This window comes from Panthera onca, chromosome E2 (assembly GCF_046562875.1).
Source record: "Panthera onca isolate mPanOnc1 chromosome E2, mPanOnc1 haplotype 2, whole genome shotgun sequence".
NCBI lineage: Eukaryota > Metazoa > Chordata > Mammalia > Carnivora > Felidae > Panthera > Panthera onca.
Window position 1 is genome coordinate 43,302,322 of NC_138353.1, and position 19,119 is coordinate 43,321,440.

A 19,119-nucleotide genomic window follows, 5' to 3' on the forward strand; every position below is an offset into this window, starting at 1 on the left:
CCCACTTACCAAGTGTGTGCCCTGTAATTTCACCTTCCTTTGAACATGTGGCTGAGCTCATCTCTGAAACCTTCTGGGCTGGGGGCTTTATGGTACTATTAATTTCTGATATAATTCTTTTCAGAGGTATTGGACCATTTAAGTAGGTATGGGCCATTTCATAGGTATGGGACCATTTCTTCTTGAGTTAATTTTCATGATTTTTATTTTTCCAGGTAAATAGAAAAACACACTCTGTGTTTCTCCTTTACTCTCATAGTGTTACCACACTCAAAACACTTCTGACACCAGATGTGTGGGTTTCCCATATATCAGCTGATTCTCTGATATGAGCTGGGTTGGGTGTTCTGAATGAGGTCAGTTCTGACACTAACTGGAGTTAGTGCAGACCCCACAAGTTAAGGGCTCAGTCCCTTAAGACTGCCCGCCACTTGAAATGACAATCAAAAGTAGTAGATGCCCAGGTACCCACTTCTGTCTGGCTTGGCTGCAAATCAGAGGCTCCCATGACTCACTTCTTGGTTTTGATCATTTGGTAGAGCGGCTCACAGAACTGAGGGAAACACTTAGGTACCATTACCAGTTTGTTACATAATAGAGGATATCAGAGGGTACAGATAAACATCCAGATGAAAGAGATACATGGAATAAGGTATGTGGGAAGGGGGTATGAAGCGTCTGTGTCCTCTATAGACATTGCCCCTGTCCCAGCCACCTCCATGTGTTCAGCAACCCAAAAGCTCCTTGAACTCTACTGCATTTGGAATTTTCATGGAGGCTTCACACAGGTTTGATTGACTGTTCCATTTCCAGCCCTCTTCCTTCTCTGGAGAATAGGGGTAGAACTGAAAGTCTTTCTAGTGACCAGCCTCCATCCAGGAGCCTACTAAGAATCACCTCCTTAGAACAAAAGATAGTCTTATCACAGGAAATTCCAAGGGATTTAGGACTTCTGTGTGTCATAACTGGGGTCAAAGACCAAGTATAAAAACAAAAGGTACTCCTAGTGTTCTTCTTACCACTTGGAAATTACAAGAATTTTAGGAGCTTTATACCAGGAGCCAGAGGCAGAGATCAATATATATTTTCCCTATTATTTCACACTAGGATTTTATTTATTTCACCCAAGTTCTCAAATTTGTTGACATTTATTTGCTTATAATACTCTATTTCTGCATTTGAATTATGTCCCCTCCCTTTTTATAGAGGGAGCAAGCGCACATGCGGGCAGGAGAGAGGGGGAGAGGCAGAGAGGGAGAGAGAGAGAAACAGTCCCAAGCAGTCTCCTTGCTGTCAGCGTGGAACCTGACCTGGGGCTTGATCACGACCCTAGGATCATGACCTGAGCTGAAATCAACTGTTGGGTGCTCAACTGACTGAACCACCAGGCACCCCTGGAATTCTATCCCTTTTAAAAAATTTATTCCTGCTATTATTTATTTGTGCCATCTCTGGTTTTTTAGTCAGTGTTTCCATAGTACTTTGGCTTTATTGGTCCTTTAAGTTGTGTATTTGTTTTCTGTTTCCAAGTGTCTGTATTTTTTTTCTTTTCACTTTTTTTCTTTTCTTTTCTTTTCTTTTCTTTTCTTTTCTTTTCTTTTCTTTTCTTTTCTTTTTTTTTAATGTATTTGTTTTTGGGAGAGAGAGCATGAGCTGGGGGAGGCGCAGAGAGAGGGAGACCCAGAATCTGAAGCAGGCTCCAGGCTCCAAGTTGTCAGCACAGAGTCCCATGCGGGGCTCAAACTCACAAACTATGAGATCATGACTTGAGCTGAAGTTGGACGCTTAACCGACTGAGCCACCCAGGTGCCCCAATATGTTTCTTTTTCTTTTTTTTTGGTTTGTTTGTTTTTATTTATTTTTGAGACAGAGAGAAACAGAGCAGGGGAGGGGCAGAGAAAGAGGGAGACACAGAATCAGAAGCAGGCTCCAGGCTCTGAGCTGTCAGCACAGAGCCTGACGCACGGCTCGAACTCACGGACTGTGAGACCATGACCTGAGCTGAAGTCGGACACCCAACCGACTGAGCCACCCAGGCGCCCCTGTTTCTTTTTCTTAAATGGTAATCTCATTTGTTTTTTATCCTTTTGAAACTTACAGATTTAAGGCTATACATTGCTTTCATTGCCTATCTCTTATGATTTTATTACCTCTTTTTTCACCGAATACATTTTCTTGGAGTTTAGGTAAGTTTAAATCTTTTCATACTAAACCATTTCCTTTCCCTTGACTCTGTCAACCTCATAAGCTGTTGTTTTATTTTGTTTTCATTTATCATCCAGCCTCTCAAGTAATCTGTCAACTACCATCTGCCATTTCCTTACCTGCTATGTACTCTTTTGACTTCCAGTATATTGAAATCATAACCTAAAAATTTGACACTCAGCTACCCACCCTCCTCCTTGACATTCTTTTCTTTCTTGATCTTTGTGTGATTGTACTCACCTGGTTTTTGGCGCATTTTTAAATGTCTCCACTGTTTTGTTTTGGTTTTTTTAATCAGTTTTTCTGGCCCTTAAAAATAGATGTTTCCCAAGGTTCTGTGGTTCAGCTTTCTTTTCATTATATTCCCTCATTCTAGGAAATTTCATCAGCTGGTCAAATCTTTGTCTATAACTACATTATTTCTTTCAAACTTCTGACATGTGTTTTATTCTTTTGTTTTTGTTTTTTGTTTGTTTTAAATAGGCTCCATGCCCAATGGGGGGCTTGAACTTAAAAACCTGAGATTAAGAGTCGCATGCTCTACCAACTGAGCCAGCTGGAAGACCCGTAACACGCACTTTAAAGTACCCACTGAGGGACGCCTGGGTGGCTCAATTGGTTAAGCGTCTGACATCAGCTCAGGTCATAATCTCATGAGATTTACATCGGGTTCTCTGCTGTCAGTGCAGAGCCTGCTTCATATCCTCTGTCCCCCTCTCTCTACACTTACCCTCCCTCTCAAATAAACAAACATTAAAAAAAATTCATTTGTGCCTGAATATAATAAATATGTATGTATATAATGCAGTTTCATTATAGAATTCATTTAACTAGAGCTTTACCTTTAAGAACTTTTGTCTTAATACAATTACTGGTTTCAGATGAGATTGCATTTTGTGACTATGTAACTCCCATTCTGAAAGCACCTTCAGTAATCTCTTCATATTTTAAGGCCCTTCATGTGGCATTTAGGTCACAATCTGTTGCCTTTCTTTTCAGCCTCATTTCTTATTTTTCCCTACCTATTTTTCCCTATTTTTACTCCATCAACACAGCTGCTTATGGTTTCCTCTGTCGTGTAGTTTCTTGCCATCTTGGCTTTGCTTGTGCTCTTAGGCCTAGACCAACCTTCCACCCATATCACTTGAGTTCTACCTTCTTTTTCAGCCTCAGTTCAAGAACTCAGGAAGCCTTCCTTGTCTCTTATCCTTATGCCAAGAGTAGGGTAAGGACCCTGAACTCTGTCTTCTTGGCGTATCTAGAGTACACCTTTATTAGTCATTGAAACCACCACGATTTATTATGATGAACTGTTTTTATTTGCCTTTCATAGACTGAAGGTAAGAGTATCTTATCTTCACTATCTCAGTAACCCAAAGTGCCTGGCATGTCAGGACCCAACAAATGATTGTTGAACTAAGCTATATTTCTTTGTAGACATAGCATTTGTCTCTAGTGTCTGTTATACACAGGGTTAGCTATTATCTATTTATTGGACTGAAAAATGAGAGTCACAATTTAGAAGGCATTGGATTGAGTCTTTTCTGATGTTTTCACAGACCAGATGAAGAAGTCCTGCAAGCTGTGAAGATACTTATATGGGTTTAGTCAATGGGCAGATGCTCATGACTTAAAAAGAATGCTTTAGAGTACTGAACATCAGACTGGAGTAAGAGCTATAGTAGCAGTTGGGGTTCTCCCCAGGTGACAATTCACTTGGGATGAAGAGACAGAAAATGTGCTGGCCAGATCTTTAGGTGACACAAATCTGGAAAGTCTAGCAAATATATTCAAAGACTGTCAGTATTTAAGAGTCCCATGCTCTACCGACTGAGCTAGCCGGGTGCCTAAAGACTGTCAGTATTTAAAAAGATCCTGGCAAACCAAGTCTTGTAGGGAGAAGTTAACCTAAGAAGGGTTGGGGGAAAAACCAGGTAAGTGCAGCGTGGGAGTTTGAACTTAGCAGTAGGAAGTGTAGTAGACTGAGGGAATCTTGCTGACCACACACTAAGTGTAAGGCAGCATGGTGCAGCTACCCCAAAGCTTTTTTTTTAATGTTTTTATATTTGAGAGAGAGCAAGTGGGGAGGGGCATAGAGAGAGGGGGACAGAGGATCTAAAGTGGGCTCTGTGCTGGCAGCAGAGAGCCCGATGCAAGGCTCGAACTCACGAACTGCGAGATCATGACCTGAACTGAAGTCCATGCTCCACTGACTGAGCCACCCAGGCACACCTACCCCAGAAAACTTTTATTAACAGACTCAGCATCTTCACATAAAGTGGAAATAAGAACCTTAGTCACTCTGTACCATGCTGTGTCATTTCCCACCTGGGCTATTCAGTTCTGGGCTTGATGCATTTGGAGAGAGATGTTCACACTGGAGGGGTGTTCATAGAAGAGTGGGCAGGAAGGCTAAATATTGTGTAAGATGTAAATGCAGAACTGGGGGTGTTAATCAGTAGAAGGAGACACATGTAAACATAGCTGGGCTTTTTTTTTTTTTTTTTTTTTTGGAGAGAGAGAGTGCGTGTGAGTGGGGGGCAGGGAGAGAAGGGAACAGAGGATTATAAGCAGGCTCTGTGTTGACAACAGCAAGCCTGATGTGGGGCTCGAACTCATGAACCCTGAGATCATGACCTGAGCCAAAGTTGGATGCTCAATTGACTGAGCCACCCGGGGCCCCCAAACATAGCTGTTTTTAAACATCTTAAATACTGTCTCAGAAAACCACTCAAAATATTTTGGATTGGGGGGCTGCAAAGAGTAGTTCTTAAACCAGTGGTGGGATACTGGAAGGAGGCAGATTTCATCTGTCCTGAAGGGCTTTCGAACAGCAATTGTCCAAAGATCAAATGGGTTACTTGGTGAGAGAGTGAGTTTCCCATTACCTAAGGCATACAAGCAGGAGTTGGCTACCACTTGGTGAAGGTGCTCTCAGAGGATTTTCCAACATAAATAAACTGTGAGGCCTGCTAACTAAGGCAGCCCAAAGTCTTTCTCCCCATTTTTTCTCATGGGTACACATTTTATTTTCATAATGGAAGTCATTGAGGAAAAGATTCCCTTTGCCAATAAGCTTGTGATACTAAATACATTAGATTTTGTTTATATACTTTCTGACTTGAATTACTTTTAACTGTAAATTGTTTCTTTTAATAGATGGACGACCTCAGTGGGAGGTAGAAGGGAAAATAATCCGGGAAAAATGTCAAGGGGTAAGAAATTTATTTCTTTAGAAACATTTAAGAAGCTTAGAACATTGGATAATGCTACTTTATATTATAGATGAGGAGTCTTTTATCTAATGAGTAATAGAAAAGTAAATTAGAATTTTTAGAAGTTTGGACATGAAATAGGTACTCTCCTTTTTCTAAAATTAAAGTTTAGGAAAGATAAACAATTGGTGTCTTTGCCTTTTTTGTGTATAGGAAAGGAGAAATTAAAAGGTTCTTACTACTGTTATCATTAGTTTATTTCTCTGAATTCAGTGAAAAAATCAAATTCAGTAAAGCCCACATAGAATGGGAAAAAATAGGGAGAGAACAAGCCCTAAGGAGTTTGTGTATTTAGCACAATTTTTGCAAGTTTTCAGCAGTAAGCCTTCCGGGATTCAACACTAAACACTGTGGTCCCTTCATCCTGATTGGAATGGAGACAGAATTTTTTGTGGGGTAGAGAATAACACTTTCCACAGTGCTCTCCAGAGACCTGGAGAAATTAGATTAAAGATTGCAGTTTCACTCTGCTTATGTAAAATTATTTTTTATATGGAAATGAATTTTTTATATTGCTAGTTTCGAACATTCTGAATATCAAATTTAAGGTAAGAAATCTAAATTATAACACAACTGAGGAAATATTAAACCTGATTGAAAACCAGGACAGACTTCCAGTTAAGATACATAGTAACGTGTAATATTCAGTAGTGCAGAATATCTCACTACATGGTACATAATAAGACTGTTTTTATTTCTGCTCCAACTAGAAACCCAATTGGATGACTAAAAGGCAATCTCTCCTTTAATGGTTTACTTTCAAGAGTTTATCTCTGTTGAGACTAGAGTTTCATAGAGTAAATCTCCAGATGACTTACATGACCAATTGATGTGCATAATGATCTATGATGGGAGACACTGGGTAGTTAAGCCTCATGAGTTGTGCTGAGTTTAGCAGGTGCATTTCATTTTTAGTTCTGAATGTAACACAATCTTACTACTTTCCATGCTCCTTAGGCTCACATTGTCCTTGAAGTTCCTCCATATCATAACCCAGCAGTTACAGCTGCAGTGCAGGTGCACTTTTATCTTTGCAATGGCAAGAGGAAAAAAAGCCAGTCTCAACGTTTTACTTATACACCAGGTATGGGGAGTTGTGATGGTTTACCACAGAGCTTGCTTTCATAATGAATAAAAAGTTACTCAATGAAACCTGTATTAGAATGTTTACAATAGAGTACTTATAATCAATAAAAATCCTAACATATGCCTCGTCTGTAAAGTTTGTGTAGACTTTAAATATTAGATGTGATATTAGCTGTTATTTTGTAGTTATTTATTATAAGGAGATTAGAAGGTTGAATTTTGATTTTAAGTCGTTTATCTGGAGCTACCAGAAATCCCCAGCGCTACAGTAAGGGCAGGTGTTTGTGAATATTTGTGAAACTCCTTTGTGCCCTTAGCACACTGCAAGAAGGCAGTGTGTTCATCTCAAGCATTTCCAGTCAGATGAAAAATCTCTCATTAGATTTTCATTTGGCAAGTAGCAACTGTAGTATACTGTGGTCTGTGGGTTATATAAAGTCGATTCCAGAGTTTCTGGTTTTATAGATGTGCCCTAACAAAGGAGGCTGCCATACCTCTTTCTGCAGCAATTCAAATGCTGTAACTTTCCAGCTCTTGGTGGTAACACATAAATATTATATGCAGTAATTCATGCTGATGTTTACGTAGTTAGAGAACAGATATTTCTAGAGGCCTTCTCTGTACTAGGTGCTGTGTCAGTGCAGGGCTTGAACTCATGAAACATGAGATCATAACCTGAGTTGAAGTCACATGCTCAACTGACTGGCCACCCACACACCCCTGTTGCAAAAACTTTTAAATGGTTTATAGTAAATGAAAAACAGAAACACTTAAATTTGAGAAGGTACTAGTTATTAATGATCACTTATTTGTCATTCATATTCTTTAAAGCCTGGCTGTATTCCACTTTAAGCCTCTAAAGGCCATTTATATTCCCAGATCTGAAAATTAATATTACTTGATCATGTTAATACATTATTGGTAATAAAATATTTCTATTCATTTTCAAATAGAATACAACCCTTTTGAAAGATTTTGGTTAGTCATTTCAATATTAATTCAGTAAGTATTTGAGGGTGCCTCCTAAGTGGACAAAACCTCTCTCAGTTCCTTCTTTCATGGAACTTATAATATAGTGGATCAATAAATTAATTACCAACAAATGTATATAATTAGAAACTGAAATAAGGGCTCTGATTAAAAGGGATACAATACTATAGGTAAAAATAACAGAGGGACCCTTGCTTGGGTTAACTGCTTGAGAAAACCAGGATATATGTGTATATATGTGTGTGTGTGTGTGTGTATACGTATATATACATACTCTATATATGGTATATATAATGTATGTAAAAATAATACTGTCTAAGCCCTTTGTGTATTTATTCTTTTAATCCACATAATAGACCTTTATAGTAGGTTATTATCTTATTTTACAGAAGAAGAAACTGAGTGGCTAAGTTATATGCCCAGAGTCTCACAGTCTTAGAACCACATGTCAAGCACAGGCAATCTGGTTCCAGAGTCTGGGCTCCTAACTGTTAAGCTAGAGTACATCTCAGATAAGTAATATTGCCCTCTCCATTTTGCAAATATGTGAACCAAGGTCACTCAGCTAGTAAGTGGCAGAGGTGAGATTTGAATCCAGGCAATCTGGCTGTAGGGGGAAAACATTCCAATTAAAGGTAGCAACATATACGAAGGTCGTGTGGTTGGTTGGATAATGGAGTATTAAGAGTTCTAAAATGGGGCACCTGGGTGGCTCAGTCTGTTGAGCGTCCGACTTCAGCTCAGGTCATAATCTCATGATTCGTGGGTTCGAGCCCCGCATCAGGCTCTGTGCTGACAGTTCAGGGCCTGGAGCCTGCTTCGGATTCTGTGTCTCCCTCTCTCTCTGCTCCTCCCCTGCTCACACTCTCTCTCTCTCTCAAAAATAAATAAAGGTTTAAGAAAAAAATTTTTTTAGAATAAAAGAGTTGTAAGAAATGAGCTTTAACGGAGAGGTGACATGATCAAATATGTATTAAAAATTTTTTTTCAGGGCACCTGGCTGGCTCAGTTGGTAGGGCATGCAATTCTTGATCTCAGGGTTGTGAGTTTGAGCCCCACATTGGGTGTGGAGCCTACTTTAAAATAAAATCATTTTCTCTACAATATATGAATGTATCAAATTAACATTTTGTACACCTTAAATTTTACACAATGTTATATGTCAAATATTTTCAATTAAAAAAAAGTTAAAAATAGGGGCGCCTGGGTGGCTCGGTTGAGTGCCTGCTTGACTTTGCTCAGGCCACGTTCTCATAGTTTATGAGTTCAAGCCCCACATCGGGCTCTGTACTGACAGTGAAGAGCCTGCTTGGGATTCTCTCTCCTTCCCGCTCTGCCTCTCTCTTTAAATAAATAAACAAACAAACAAACTTCAAAAAACAAATAAAATAGGGGTGCCTGGGTGGCTCAGTCGGTTGAGTATCTGACTTCGGCTCAGGTTATGATCTCACAGTTTGTGAGTTTGAACCCCGTTTTGGGCGCTTTGCTGACAGCATGGAGCCTGGAGCCTGCTTCGAATTCTGTGTCTCCGCCTCTCTCTCTGCCCCTCCTCTGCTCACTCTGTCTGTCTGTCTGTCTGTCTCTCTCTCTCTCTCTCTCTCAAAAATAAAGAAACATTAAAAAATTAAAAATTAAAATCATTTCTCTCATATTTCTACTGTTTTCTTATAAGATGTCAATGACCAGTTTAGTCTTTCCTCAGATTACTATGGAGAGTGAGATTTGTATGGCAGAGACCCAAGAAGGTTAAAAATATGCTTCAGATAACTAGAGCGTTTTGAATATACAGAAGAGACAACATTAATGATAATAAAGCATATCAGGTTTCTGAGAAAGGTGGGAAGGAATATAATTTCAAATATAAAAGTTGGAATGGGCCTTAGTTGGGAGAAGGAAAGGAGGGAAGGTAAAGATGAAAAAGATGGATATATATTAGGTTTATAAATTTAATAGTGGAGAGTTTAGGGAGTTTCCATATAATAGCATTGACTTTTTTTTCTTTAAAGAATGACATGCAGTCTTTTGTGAGTAGAAGGAAGTGTGGGTGTTTTGGCAGTTTGAAGAATATGGACAAGTTTGAAATAGTTGTAAAGAAAGGGGGGAGTAAGTTACCACAGAAATATAATTGGACTCTGGGCATGATCACAGGGTGCCTTTAATGTTGATATTAATGAATTTATGAATATTAATTAGCCCGGCTGTGTAACTTTCTTAAGCAGCACTCAGATTCTTTAGGGCAGGTGGTAAAATATTAATAGTAGGGTTCCTCCAGGGTGATACTTATTAAAGACATACAGTCCAAGAATGTTATCAAATGCTGTGGAGATGAGAGACTATAGAATCTAACCTGAATAAGAAAGAAGAGGAGCTTCTGGGACTGTTGAAACAAAAAAGGCAGAGGTGTGCCTGGGTGGCTCAATCAGTTAAGTGTCAGACTTTGGCTTGGGTCGTGATCTCACGGTTCATGGGTTTGAGCCCTGCGTTGGGCTCTGTGCTGACAGCTCAGAGCCTGGAGCCTGCTTCGGGTTCTGTGTCTCCCTCTCTCTCTGCCCCTGCCATCCTCCTGCTCTGTCTCTCAAAAATAAAAAAAGTAAAAAAAAAAAAAGCTCAGGATAAGTGAATAGAGGTTTTGATTGCTACCATCATAGTGGTAGTAATTGAACAAAGAGAATATAATGCCCTTACATTATCAGCTCATGAGTTGGGAGGACAACATAAAGGCAGAGTCCTGGAGGGCATTCTATATGAGAATGGAAATCATTGGGGCCCCAGAGTGCAGAAAGAATTTTGGATTGGACTACAACTGTCATCACTGGGCTTATGATTGACAAAATACAAATCAGGTGGCACACACTAACAGAAGGAAGAATAGATTCAAGAAGTGTTTGGACAGCCCTTGTTCTGGTTGATTACTATCTTTTCTCTGTAGCATTTGGCTTTTTTCATTTTTTTCTAAAGTGAAATTTGGAATAAAATCTTTACAAAAGCAAATATATTCCTGTGAATTTATTTTTTAAAACAGACAAGTTGAAATAATTTCAAACACCCAAAATTGTCTTCCACTCTGAAATTGTTATTCTGTCCTAGATCCTTTTGATCCATTTATAGACACAATTTAAAATAAAAATTGGGAGTGCCTGGGTGGCTCAGTCAGTTAAGCGTCTGACTTTGGCTCAGGTCATGGTCTCATGGTTCATGGGTTCGAGCCCCATGTTGAGCTTTGTGCTGATAGCTCAGAGCCTGGAGCCTGCTTCGAATTCTCTGTCTCCCTCTCTCTCTCTGCCCACCCCCACTCATGCTCTGTCTTTGTCTCTGTCTGTCTCTCAAAATAAACATTAAAAAAAGGTTTTTTTTTAATAAAAATGGGACCAAAATGTATACAGTATACTAATTTTGTAACCTAAACATTATTTTGCTTCATGAACAGATAGAGTTTTATAGAATTTTAATAGCTTCTCATATTCTAGTTTGTGATACTTATATTAGAGTTGTTTGTTGTATTAATTTGTATGAACTATTTATATTAAAGATTTTAGCCTTTTTTTGTTTCTGACAATTCTTTTAAATTTTACTTACAAAAATTTTAGATATTCAGAAGTTGCTTCTTTATTATTCAAGGATTTGTCCATTTGTTACTTTTTTGACAACCCTCTAGCAGTAGCAGTCTGACCACTATAAATATCCAATGAAAGAATAATCAGTTGCAAATGGCTAACTGTTCTGTTTTTTGTTTTGTTTTGTTTTGACGTTTATCATTGAAGTATAGTTGATGTACAATACTTTGTCACTTCCAGGTGTAGTAACTTATTTTTTATTAAAATTTTTAAAAAATGTTTATTTTCAGAGAGAGTGCATGCATACACACACACACACACACACACACACACACACACACACACAGAGAAGCAAGTGGGGGAGGGGCAGAAAGAGGAGGGTGGACAGAAGATCCAACGTGGGTTCTGTATGGACAGCAGAGAGCCTAATGTGGGGCTCAAAGTCATGAACCATGAGATCATGGCCTGAGCTGAAGTCAGATGCTTAACTGACTGAGCCACCCAGGTGCCCCTGTTATAACTTTTTTTTAATTAGAAATTACATTTAGTGGGGCACCTGGGTGGCTCAGTTGGTGAGCATCTAACTCTTGATTTCGGCTCAGGTCATGATCTCATGGTTGTGGGATCGAGTCCTGCATTGGGATTAGTAGTGCAGAGTAGTGCAGGATGAGTAGTGCAGAGCCTACTTGGGATTTTCTCTCTCTCTTAGAAAAAAATAAACTTAAAAAACAAAGAAATTGCAACATTAAAAAAAAAAAGAAATTACATTTAGCACTATTTGTCCAATAGTCAAGTTTATTTAGTAATTTGAAGACTGTTCCCAGTATTATGTGTATGATTCACAAATTACCCTAATTACAGAACCCTTCCTTAGTGGCGTTACCTGAATTTCTGCCCAGCCACTAGCTTCAGACCTTCTGATGTGGGAGCCCTCTTTTCCACTCCAGTATCCCTGAAGCTTTTGAGGGAATATACCTCCCTCTGAGGCCTAGCAGTAGTTACTTGTGACTGGACGTACCATGTGATCTCTAGTTTTAGACTAGTGGGGCTTTAGGGGACAACATTAGAGATAAACTTTCATGTATAATATTTTACCTGTAGGAAAGTGTATTCTATGTTCTAAATAGTTGATTGGACAGACTTTTGGATTGTGATTCTTTATTTGGGAGAGAAAGCCTGCCTTACAGTTAGGTCACATTCAGCTCTGCCATAGACTGTACTCTCTTGGTTAATCTCTATACAATGAGGGCATAAGTCTAAAGCAGGGTTTTTCAAATTTAAATTGTTTTACTCCCCAAACAAAATCTTAGGCAAAAAGGCAATATATAAAAAGGATAAAATCTAGCTTTGATACTCTGGTTGTACTAGAAGGGGGAAATCCAGAGAGCTCCAGCTCTTTGAATGCTACTCTTCTACATCCACTACTTGAAGAAGACAGTGAGGCTTCTTATGGTTTCAAAAGCACTAGACCAGGAGATTTTTCCCCCGAGAATGAGGATATTTAACACAAAAGGTAGAGTTAATCTGTTTCTAAAATTCAACTCATTCTAGTTATGTACGGTCTCTTTAACTGTACTTCCCTCCAAATAAGAATAAATTACTATAGACTGTCAATCAGGACTTCTTAGATTTGGTTGGAGTCTTAATCCTTTATAGACAAAAAGTGACAGTTGATTTGGCAGAGTGAAAGTATACTCAATTTAGGAAAGCAGAACTCTCAATCTGAGTACACAGATGTGGGTCAGGAACATAAAAATAAAGATTGGATCATGTAAAAAAAAAAAGATACTATGTTACAGTTTTTAGTCCCTCTGTCTCCTTTTTAGTGCATGACAACCAGTCACTTAGGTAACCAAGGGCCTTACCTGCTCCATTCAGGATTAATTAAGATGAGAGTAGGCTTTTTTGCATATTCTCCCTCTTTTATATAGAAATGTAACTCTGCATATGGAATTTACTGTGACTTTCCTGGGACCGGAGTAGGAGCTGAAGTAGAAGAGGAAAAAAGAATCCAATAGTCCAGGGGAAAAGTTCTAGTTGTGCTAAAGTCAGAAAAAAAAGTGAGTACGCCAAAACATTAGAGAGGTTGGAGTTGTTAGATATGGTGAACCACACTTGAAATACCTGAGCAAGAATCAGAAACTGGATGGAAGCCTAGTTTAGAATGTTAACTTTGGTGCAGAAGCAATAAGAAGACTCATGATACACTTTTTCTCTTTTAAGTGTTGTCTCATTGTTAGGAGTGGGCTCACCAGTTGGCAGATTGTTTATTTTGTGTGAGAGAGAGAGAGAGAGAGGGAGAGGGAGGGAGGGAGGGAGGGAAGGAAGGAGGGAGAGAATCCCAAGCAGGCTCCACGCCATCAGCGCAGAGCACCACACACAGTGCTCGATCCTACAAACCATGAGATCATGACCTGAGCCGAGCGACCTGGTTCGCTTAACTGAGTGAGCCACCCAGTCACCTCAGGGCTATTTTAAATCTTACTTACTTTCATTTCCTCAGATTGAGAACATGCTTTTGTGAGGGGACTTGTACTTGATGGGTTTGTTAAATGGCCAGATGAGGTTTGACCATGCTTGGCTTCTCACTGTTACTTTCTTTTGACATAAAATGAAGTACTTACATTTTAGTGAAGATCATGAAAATTTTAATTATGTTAGTTTAACTCATACAAACTTGGAACAATGAGATGTCAATTTAGGAAAATTATTTAAAAAAATTTTTTTTAATGTTTATTTATTTTTGAGACAGAGACAGAGCATGAACAGGGGAGGGTCAGAGAGAGAGGGAGACACAGAATCTGAAGCAGGGTCCAGGCTCTGAGCTGTCAGCACAGAGCCCAACGCAGGGCTCAAACTCACGGATCGTGATATCATGACCTGAGCCAAAGTTGGACACTTAACCGACTGAGCCACCCAGGCGCCCCTAGGAAAATTATTTTTATTTTTATTTATTTATTTTTTTAAATTTTTTTTTTTTTTAACATTTATTTATTTTTGAGACAGAGAGAGACAGAGCATGAACAGGGGAGGGTCAGAGAGAGAGGGAGACACAGAATCTGAAACAGGCTCCGAGCTCTGAGCTGTCAGCACAGAGCCCGACGCGGGGCTCGAACTCACAGACCGTGAGATCATGACCTGAGCCGAAGTCGGCCGCCTAACCGACTGAGCCACCCAGGCGCCCCAGGAAAATTATTTTTAAATGAATTATAGTACTTCAGTAGGAGGATAAAGTTGGTAACTTTTAGAAAAGTGGACTGGAAGAAGTATTGCCCAAGAAAAACAATAAAGTCCATTGCTTTGACATACAAAAAATTAACTGATGGTTCTTTTCTGTTTTGATAAACATATTAAATAAAATGAGCAAAATACATTGATTTCTATGTTAAGCAGTCCTTTCACCAGGTAGATCTTAAATCATCTTAAATACATTTTTTGATGTGATAAAGGATAGTGGTTGGTATTCATAGCCTCTGCTTGTGTGATGGAATGATGAACTATAATCTTTCTTGTTAATATAGTATAGTGCAGTGATTAAAAGCATGGACTTTGAAGGCAGAAAAACCTGGATTCAGGTCCTTGTGATACCACTTTGAGATTTAGTGTCTTCAGGGGTAATAATAATCCTTGCCTCTTAAAGGTTGTTTTGAAGTGAATTAGGACTTTTGGGTACAAATGACAAAAACTCCATTCAAGCTAGCTTAACAAGAAAAATTGTATTGGCTCATGTAACTGGACAGTTAATTGGAATGCTGGCTTTAGGCATGCTTCAGCTCAAGCAATGTGGTCCCAGGGCTTAGGCTTTCTCTTCATCTTAACATTGCTTTTCTTTCTGTTGGCTTTGCTCTAGGGCAGGCTTTACTTACATGGCATCTCTAGGTTTGTTTCATCTTCATAATTAGCAATCCTAGAGAAGAGAGCTGGTACCTTCCCCCACCCACACACACTTCCATCTAGATCAGTCCTGGGGTCACACTCAAGTCTTTGGTTCAGTCCTGTTGTTAGCATTTGTAGGGGTTCTTATGAATTTTGGATATTAAACCCTTTACAGAAATATTATTTGCAAGTAGATTTTCCATTCTGTGGGCTATCTTTCTCTGTCTTGATAGTGTCTTTTCATGGTCAGAAGTTTTTAATTTTGATGAAGTCCAATTTATCTGTTTTTGTTGTCTGTATGTTCAGGGTATGTGATACTTAAGAAACCATTGCCAAATCCAATGTCATGAAGCTTTTTTTGCCCTTTGTTTTTTTCTTAGAATTTAGTTTTTGCTCTTACGTTTAGGTCTTTGATCCACTTGAGTTAATTTTTGTGTATGATTCTCGGATAAGGTTCCATCTTCATTACTTTGAATGTGATGTCCCATTGTTCCTGTACCATTTGTTGAAGAGACTGTTCTTTCCCCCAATGAATAGTTTTGGCACCCTTGTATGAAGAGCAATTAACTGTTTATGTTAGGGTTTCCTTTTGGGCTCTCTATTCCATTGGTCTATACATCTGTCCTTAGGCCCGTACCACTTGGTTTTTATTACTGTAGCTTTGTCGTAAGTTTTGAAATTAGGAAGTGTGAGTACTCTGTCTTTGTTCTGTTTCAAGATTGTTTTTGACTATTTGAAGTCCCTTGGGATTTGGTATGAATTTTTGGATAAGTCTGTTTCTGCAAAAAACATAGTTGGGATTTCATTGAATCTGAAAATTGTTTTGGAGAGTGTTGCGTTCTTCGTGGTTAATTAAGTCTTTCAGTCCATGACCCCAGGGTATCTTTCCATGCATTTAGGTCTTCCTTCATTTCTTCAGCACTGTTTTGTAGTTATGAGTGTATAAGTTTTGCCTACCTTGGTCAAATTTATTCTTTAGTATTTTATTTTTTGATGCTATTGCAAATGAGGTTGTTTTCTTAATTTCTGTTTCAGATTGTGTATTGCTAGTCTATAAAAATACAGTCGATTTCTACATGCTGATTTTGTGTCCTGCAACTTTGTTGAATTTGTTTACTAGCTCTGACAGTTTTTTTGTGCATCCCAGTACTTTTTTGATCACTCATTATTCCTCTTGTAAATGTACCTGATGATGGTTGAGGATAAAATGAGGTACACATGAGGTGCCTCAGATGAGGTTCCTCAGATGAGGTACATGTGAAAACCGTTGTAAACTAGAAGCTCTATGAATATTAGATTCATGATCTCTGGTATATGATGCATTATGCAAAAACAGTGGACTGGTAGGTTTCAGATCAGAGATTGCAAATTCAACCTTTTTTATTAGGCTGTAGAGTTTGGGGTATCTTAAAAACTCATTTATTTTTTAAAATATTTAAATTTTTTTAATGTTTATTTTTGAGAGAGACGGAGACAGAGTGTGAGTGGGGGAAGGGCAGAGAGAGAAGGAGTCACAGAATCTGAAGTAGGCTCTAGGCTCCGAGCTGTCAGCACAGAGCTCGACAAGGTGCTCAAACCCACAAACTGGGAGATCATGACCTGAGCTGAAGTCAGACGCATAACTGACTAAGCCACTCAGGTGCCCCTATTTATTTATTTTGAGAGAGAGAGAAGGGTGAGCATGGGAGGAGCAGAGAGAATCCCAAACACAGAGCCTGATGCAGGGCTCAATCTCACAAACCATGAGATGACCTGAGCCGAAATCAAGAGTCAGTCACTCAACCAATTGAGTCACCCAGGCGCCCCATAAAAATCATTTATTTTTAAATAGGTAATGTATATACTTGGTTAAAAACATTGAGATTGTGGGGCGCCTGGGTGGCTGGGTCGGTTAAGCGTCCGACATCGGCTCAGGTCACGATCTCACGGTCCGTGAGTTCGAGCCCCGCGTCGGGCTCTGTGCTGACAGGTCGGAGCCTGGAGCCTGCTTCCGATTCTGTGTCTCCCTCTCTCTCTGCTCCTCCCCTGTTCATGCTCTGTCTCTCTCTGTCTCAAAAATAAACGTTAAAAAAAAAATTAAAAAAAAAAAAAAAAACATTGAGATTGTGTATTGCTAGTCTAGCACAAAAATTTACAGAGTAAAAAGTAAATCTGCCTCTTGCTCTTATTCCCTAGTTACCTAGTTTTGTTCCCAGCAGTAAACACAGCAGTTACCCGGTTTGTGTATCCATACCTATATAAGCAAAAACATGTGTACATGTACATATGCGTGTATATATATATATACACACACACACACACACACACACATATACATATATATATATACACACACACATACACTGTATTTTAAAAGAATTGTGATATGTACACATTGTTCTGCACCTCACTTTTTTTTGTTACTTAGGAACGTATTAGAGGTCTTTCCACATCTCTTCATAGAGTTCTATGTGGTACTGTTTTTTTTTAATGTGAATACTTTTAGAACAAGAACCACTCCCTGTTGTCTTTTGCTTGCTGACTTCACATATTTTATGTTATTTGCCTTTTCTGAAGGCATTTGAATTTTTTTCGAAGGCATTTGAATTTTTAACCCCTGACTTGGATACATGCTATAGTTATGTAGCCTAGAATGAAGTCCTTTGATAATCATTGTATGTATTATGTAATAACGTTTGCTTTAATCATTTTCTTTTTAGTTTTGATGAAGCAAGAACACAAAGAAGAGGTTGACTTGTCTTCAGTTCCGTCATTGTCTGTGCCTCATCCTGCCCAGACCCAGAGGCCTTCTTCAGACACAGGACACCCACATAACAGTGTACTGTCAACACAGAGAAGCTTGGTTTGTCCCATCCAGCAAACATATGCATCCATGGTAACTTCATCTCATCTGCCACAGTTGCAGTGTAGGGATGAAAGCGCTGGTAAAGAGCAGCATATGTTACCTTCTTCAGTCATGCACCAGCCTTTTCAAGTCACACCAACACCTCCTGTGGGGTCTTCCTATCAGCCTATGCAAACTAATGTTGTGTACAACGGACCAACTTGTCTTCCAGTTAATGCTGCCTCTAGTCAAGAATTTGATCCGGTTTTGTTTCCACAGGATGCAGCTCTTCCTACTTTAATAAATCTTGGCTGTCAACCATCGTCATCCATACCTTTTCATTCTTCAAATTCAGGCCCAACAGGACATCTCTTAGCCCACACACCTCATTCGGTACAGACCCTGCCTCATCTGCAGTCAATGGGATACCATTGTTCAACCACAGGACAGAGATCTCTTTCTTCTCCAGGGGCTGACCAGGTCGCAGGCCAGCCTCCCCCTCAGTTACAGCCCATTACATATGGTCCTTCACATTCAGGGTCTGGTACAGCAGCTTCCCCAGTAGCCTCTCATCCCCTGGCTAGTTCACCACTTTCTGGGCCACCATCTCCTCAGCTACAGCCTATGCCTTACCAATCTCCTAGCTCAGGAACTGCCTCATCACCATCTCTAGCCACCAGAATGCATTCTGGACAGCACTCAACTCAAGCACAAAGTACAGGCCAGGGAGGTCTTTCTGCACCTTCATCCTTAATATGTCACAATTTGTGTGATCCAGCTTCATTTCCACCTGATGAGGCAACTGTGAACATTAAGCCTGAACCTGAAGAGCAGGAACCTAACTTTTCAACAATTGGTCTACAGGACATCACTTTAGATGATGGTAAGTTCATCTTTCTGTTCTTCAAGCAGTGAAGATCCAGGAACTTTCTTCTCTGATAGTCTTAAAAAAGTTACCATGGATTGCTTATTGGCATATGGCCTATGGTTGGGCTTTTTTTTTTTTTCTTTAATAGTTGTTGTCACTAGAAATATGTTAATTAAAGACTGAGAATAGACATGAAAATTTATACTTTGAAATCTAGTTTACCACTAATACCTACTGCAAAAAGTAAGACTTTGAATCATAGTCTCTTACCCATTTGTGATGGAACTAAGGACATGAGATTTATTGGGCATCTCTTCTTTTAGAACATACAGTTGGTCACAGTGTCTGGAAAATGGAATTTAGTAAATATTGCTACATGCCATCTATTTGGAAGGCACCGATTTAGATGCTGGGAATACTAGGAATATGTTTAGATAGAGT

At 39.2% G+C, this 19,119-nt stretch overlaps 1 protein-coding gene across 4 annotated transcripts in view; it reads left to right on the forward strand.

The window, feature by feature from the left end:
- Positions 1-19,119, forward strand: part of NFATC3 (nuclear factor of activated T cells 3) — a 135,671-nt gene that overhangs the window by 85,229 nt on the left and 31,323 nt on the right. For 3 of the 4 annotated variants that reach the window (XM_060650380.3, XM_060650377.3, XM_060650375.3), the window contains exons 7-9: positions 5,365-5,420; positions 6,438-6,564; positions 17,686-18,693. In XM_060650380.3, coding sequence (XP_060506363.1) covers positions 5,365-5,420; positions 6,438-6,564; positions 17,686-18,693 — 1,191 coding nt within the window. The remainder of the gene's footprint in view (positions 1-5,364; positions 5,421-6,437; positions 6,565-17,685; positions 18,694-19,119) is intronic. The other variant, XM_060650378.3, reaches the window with a different exon arrangement.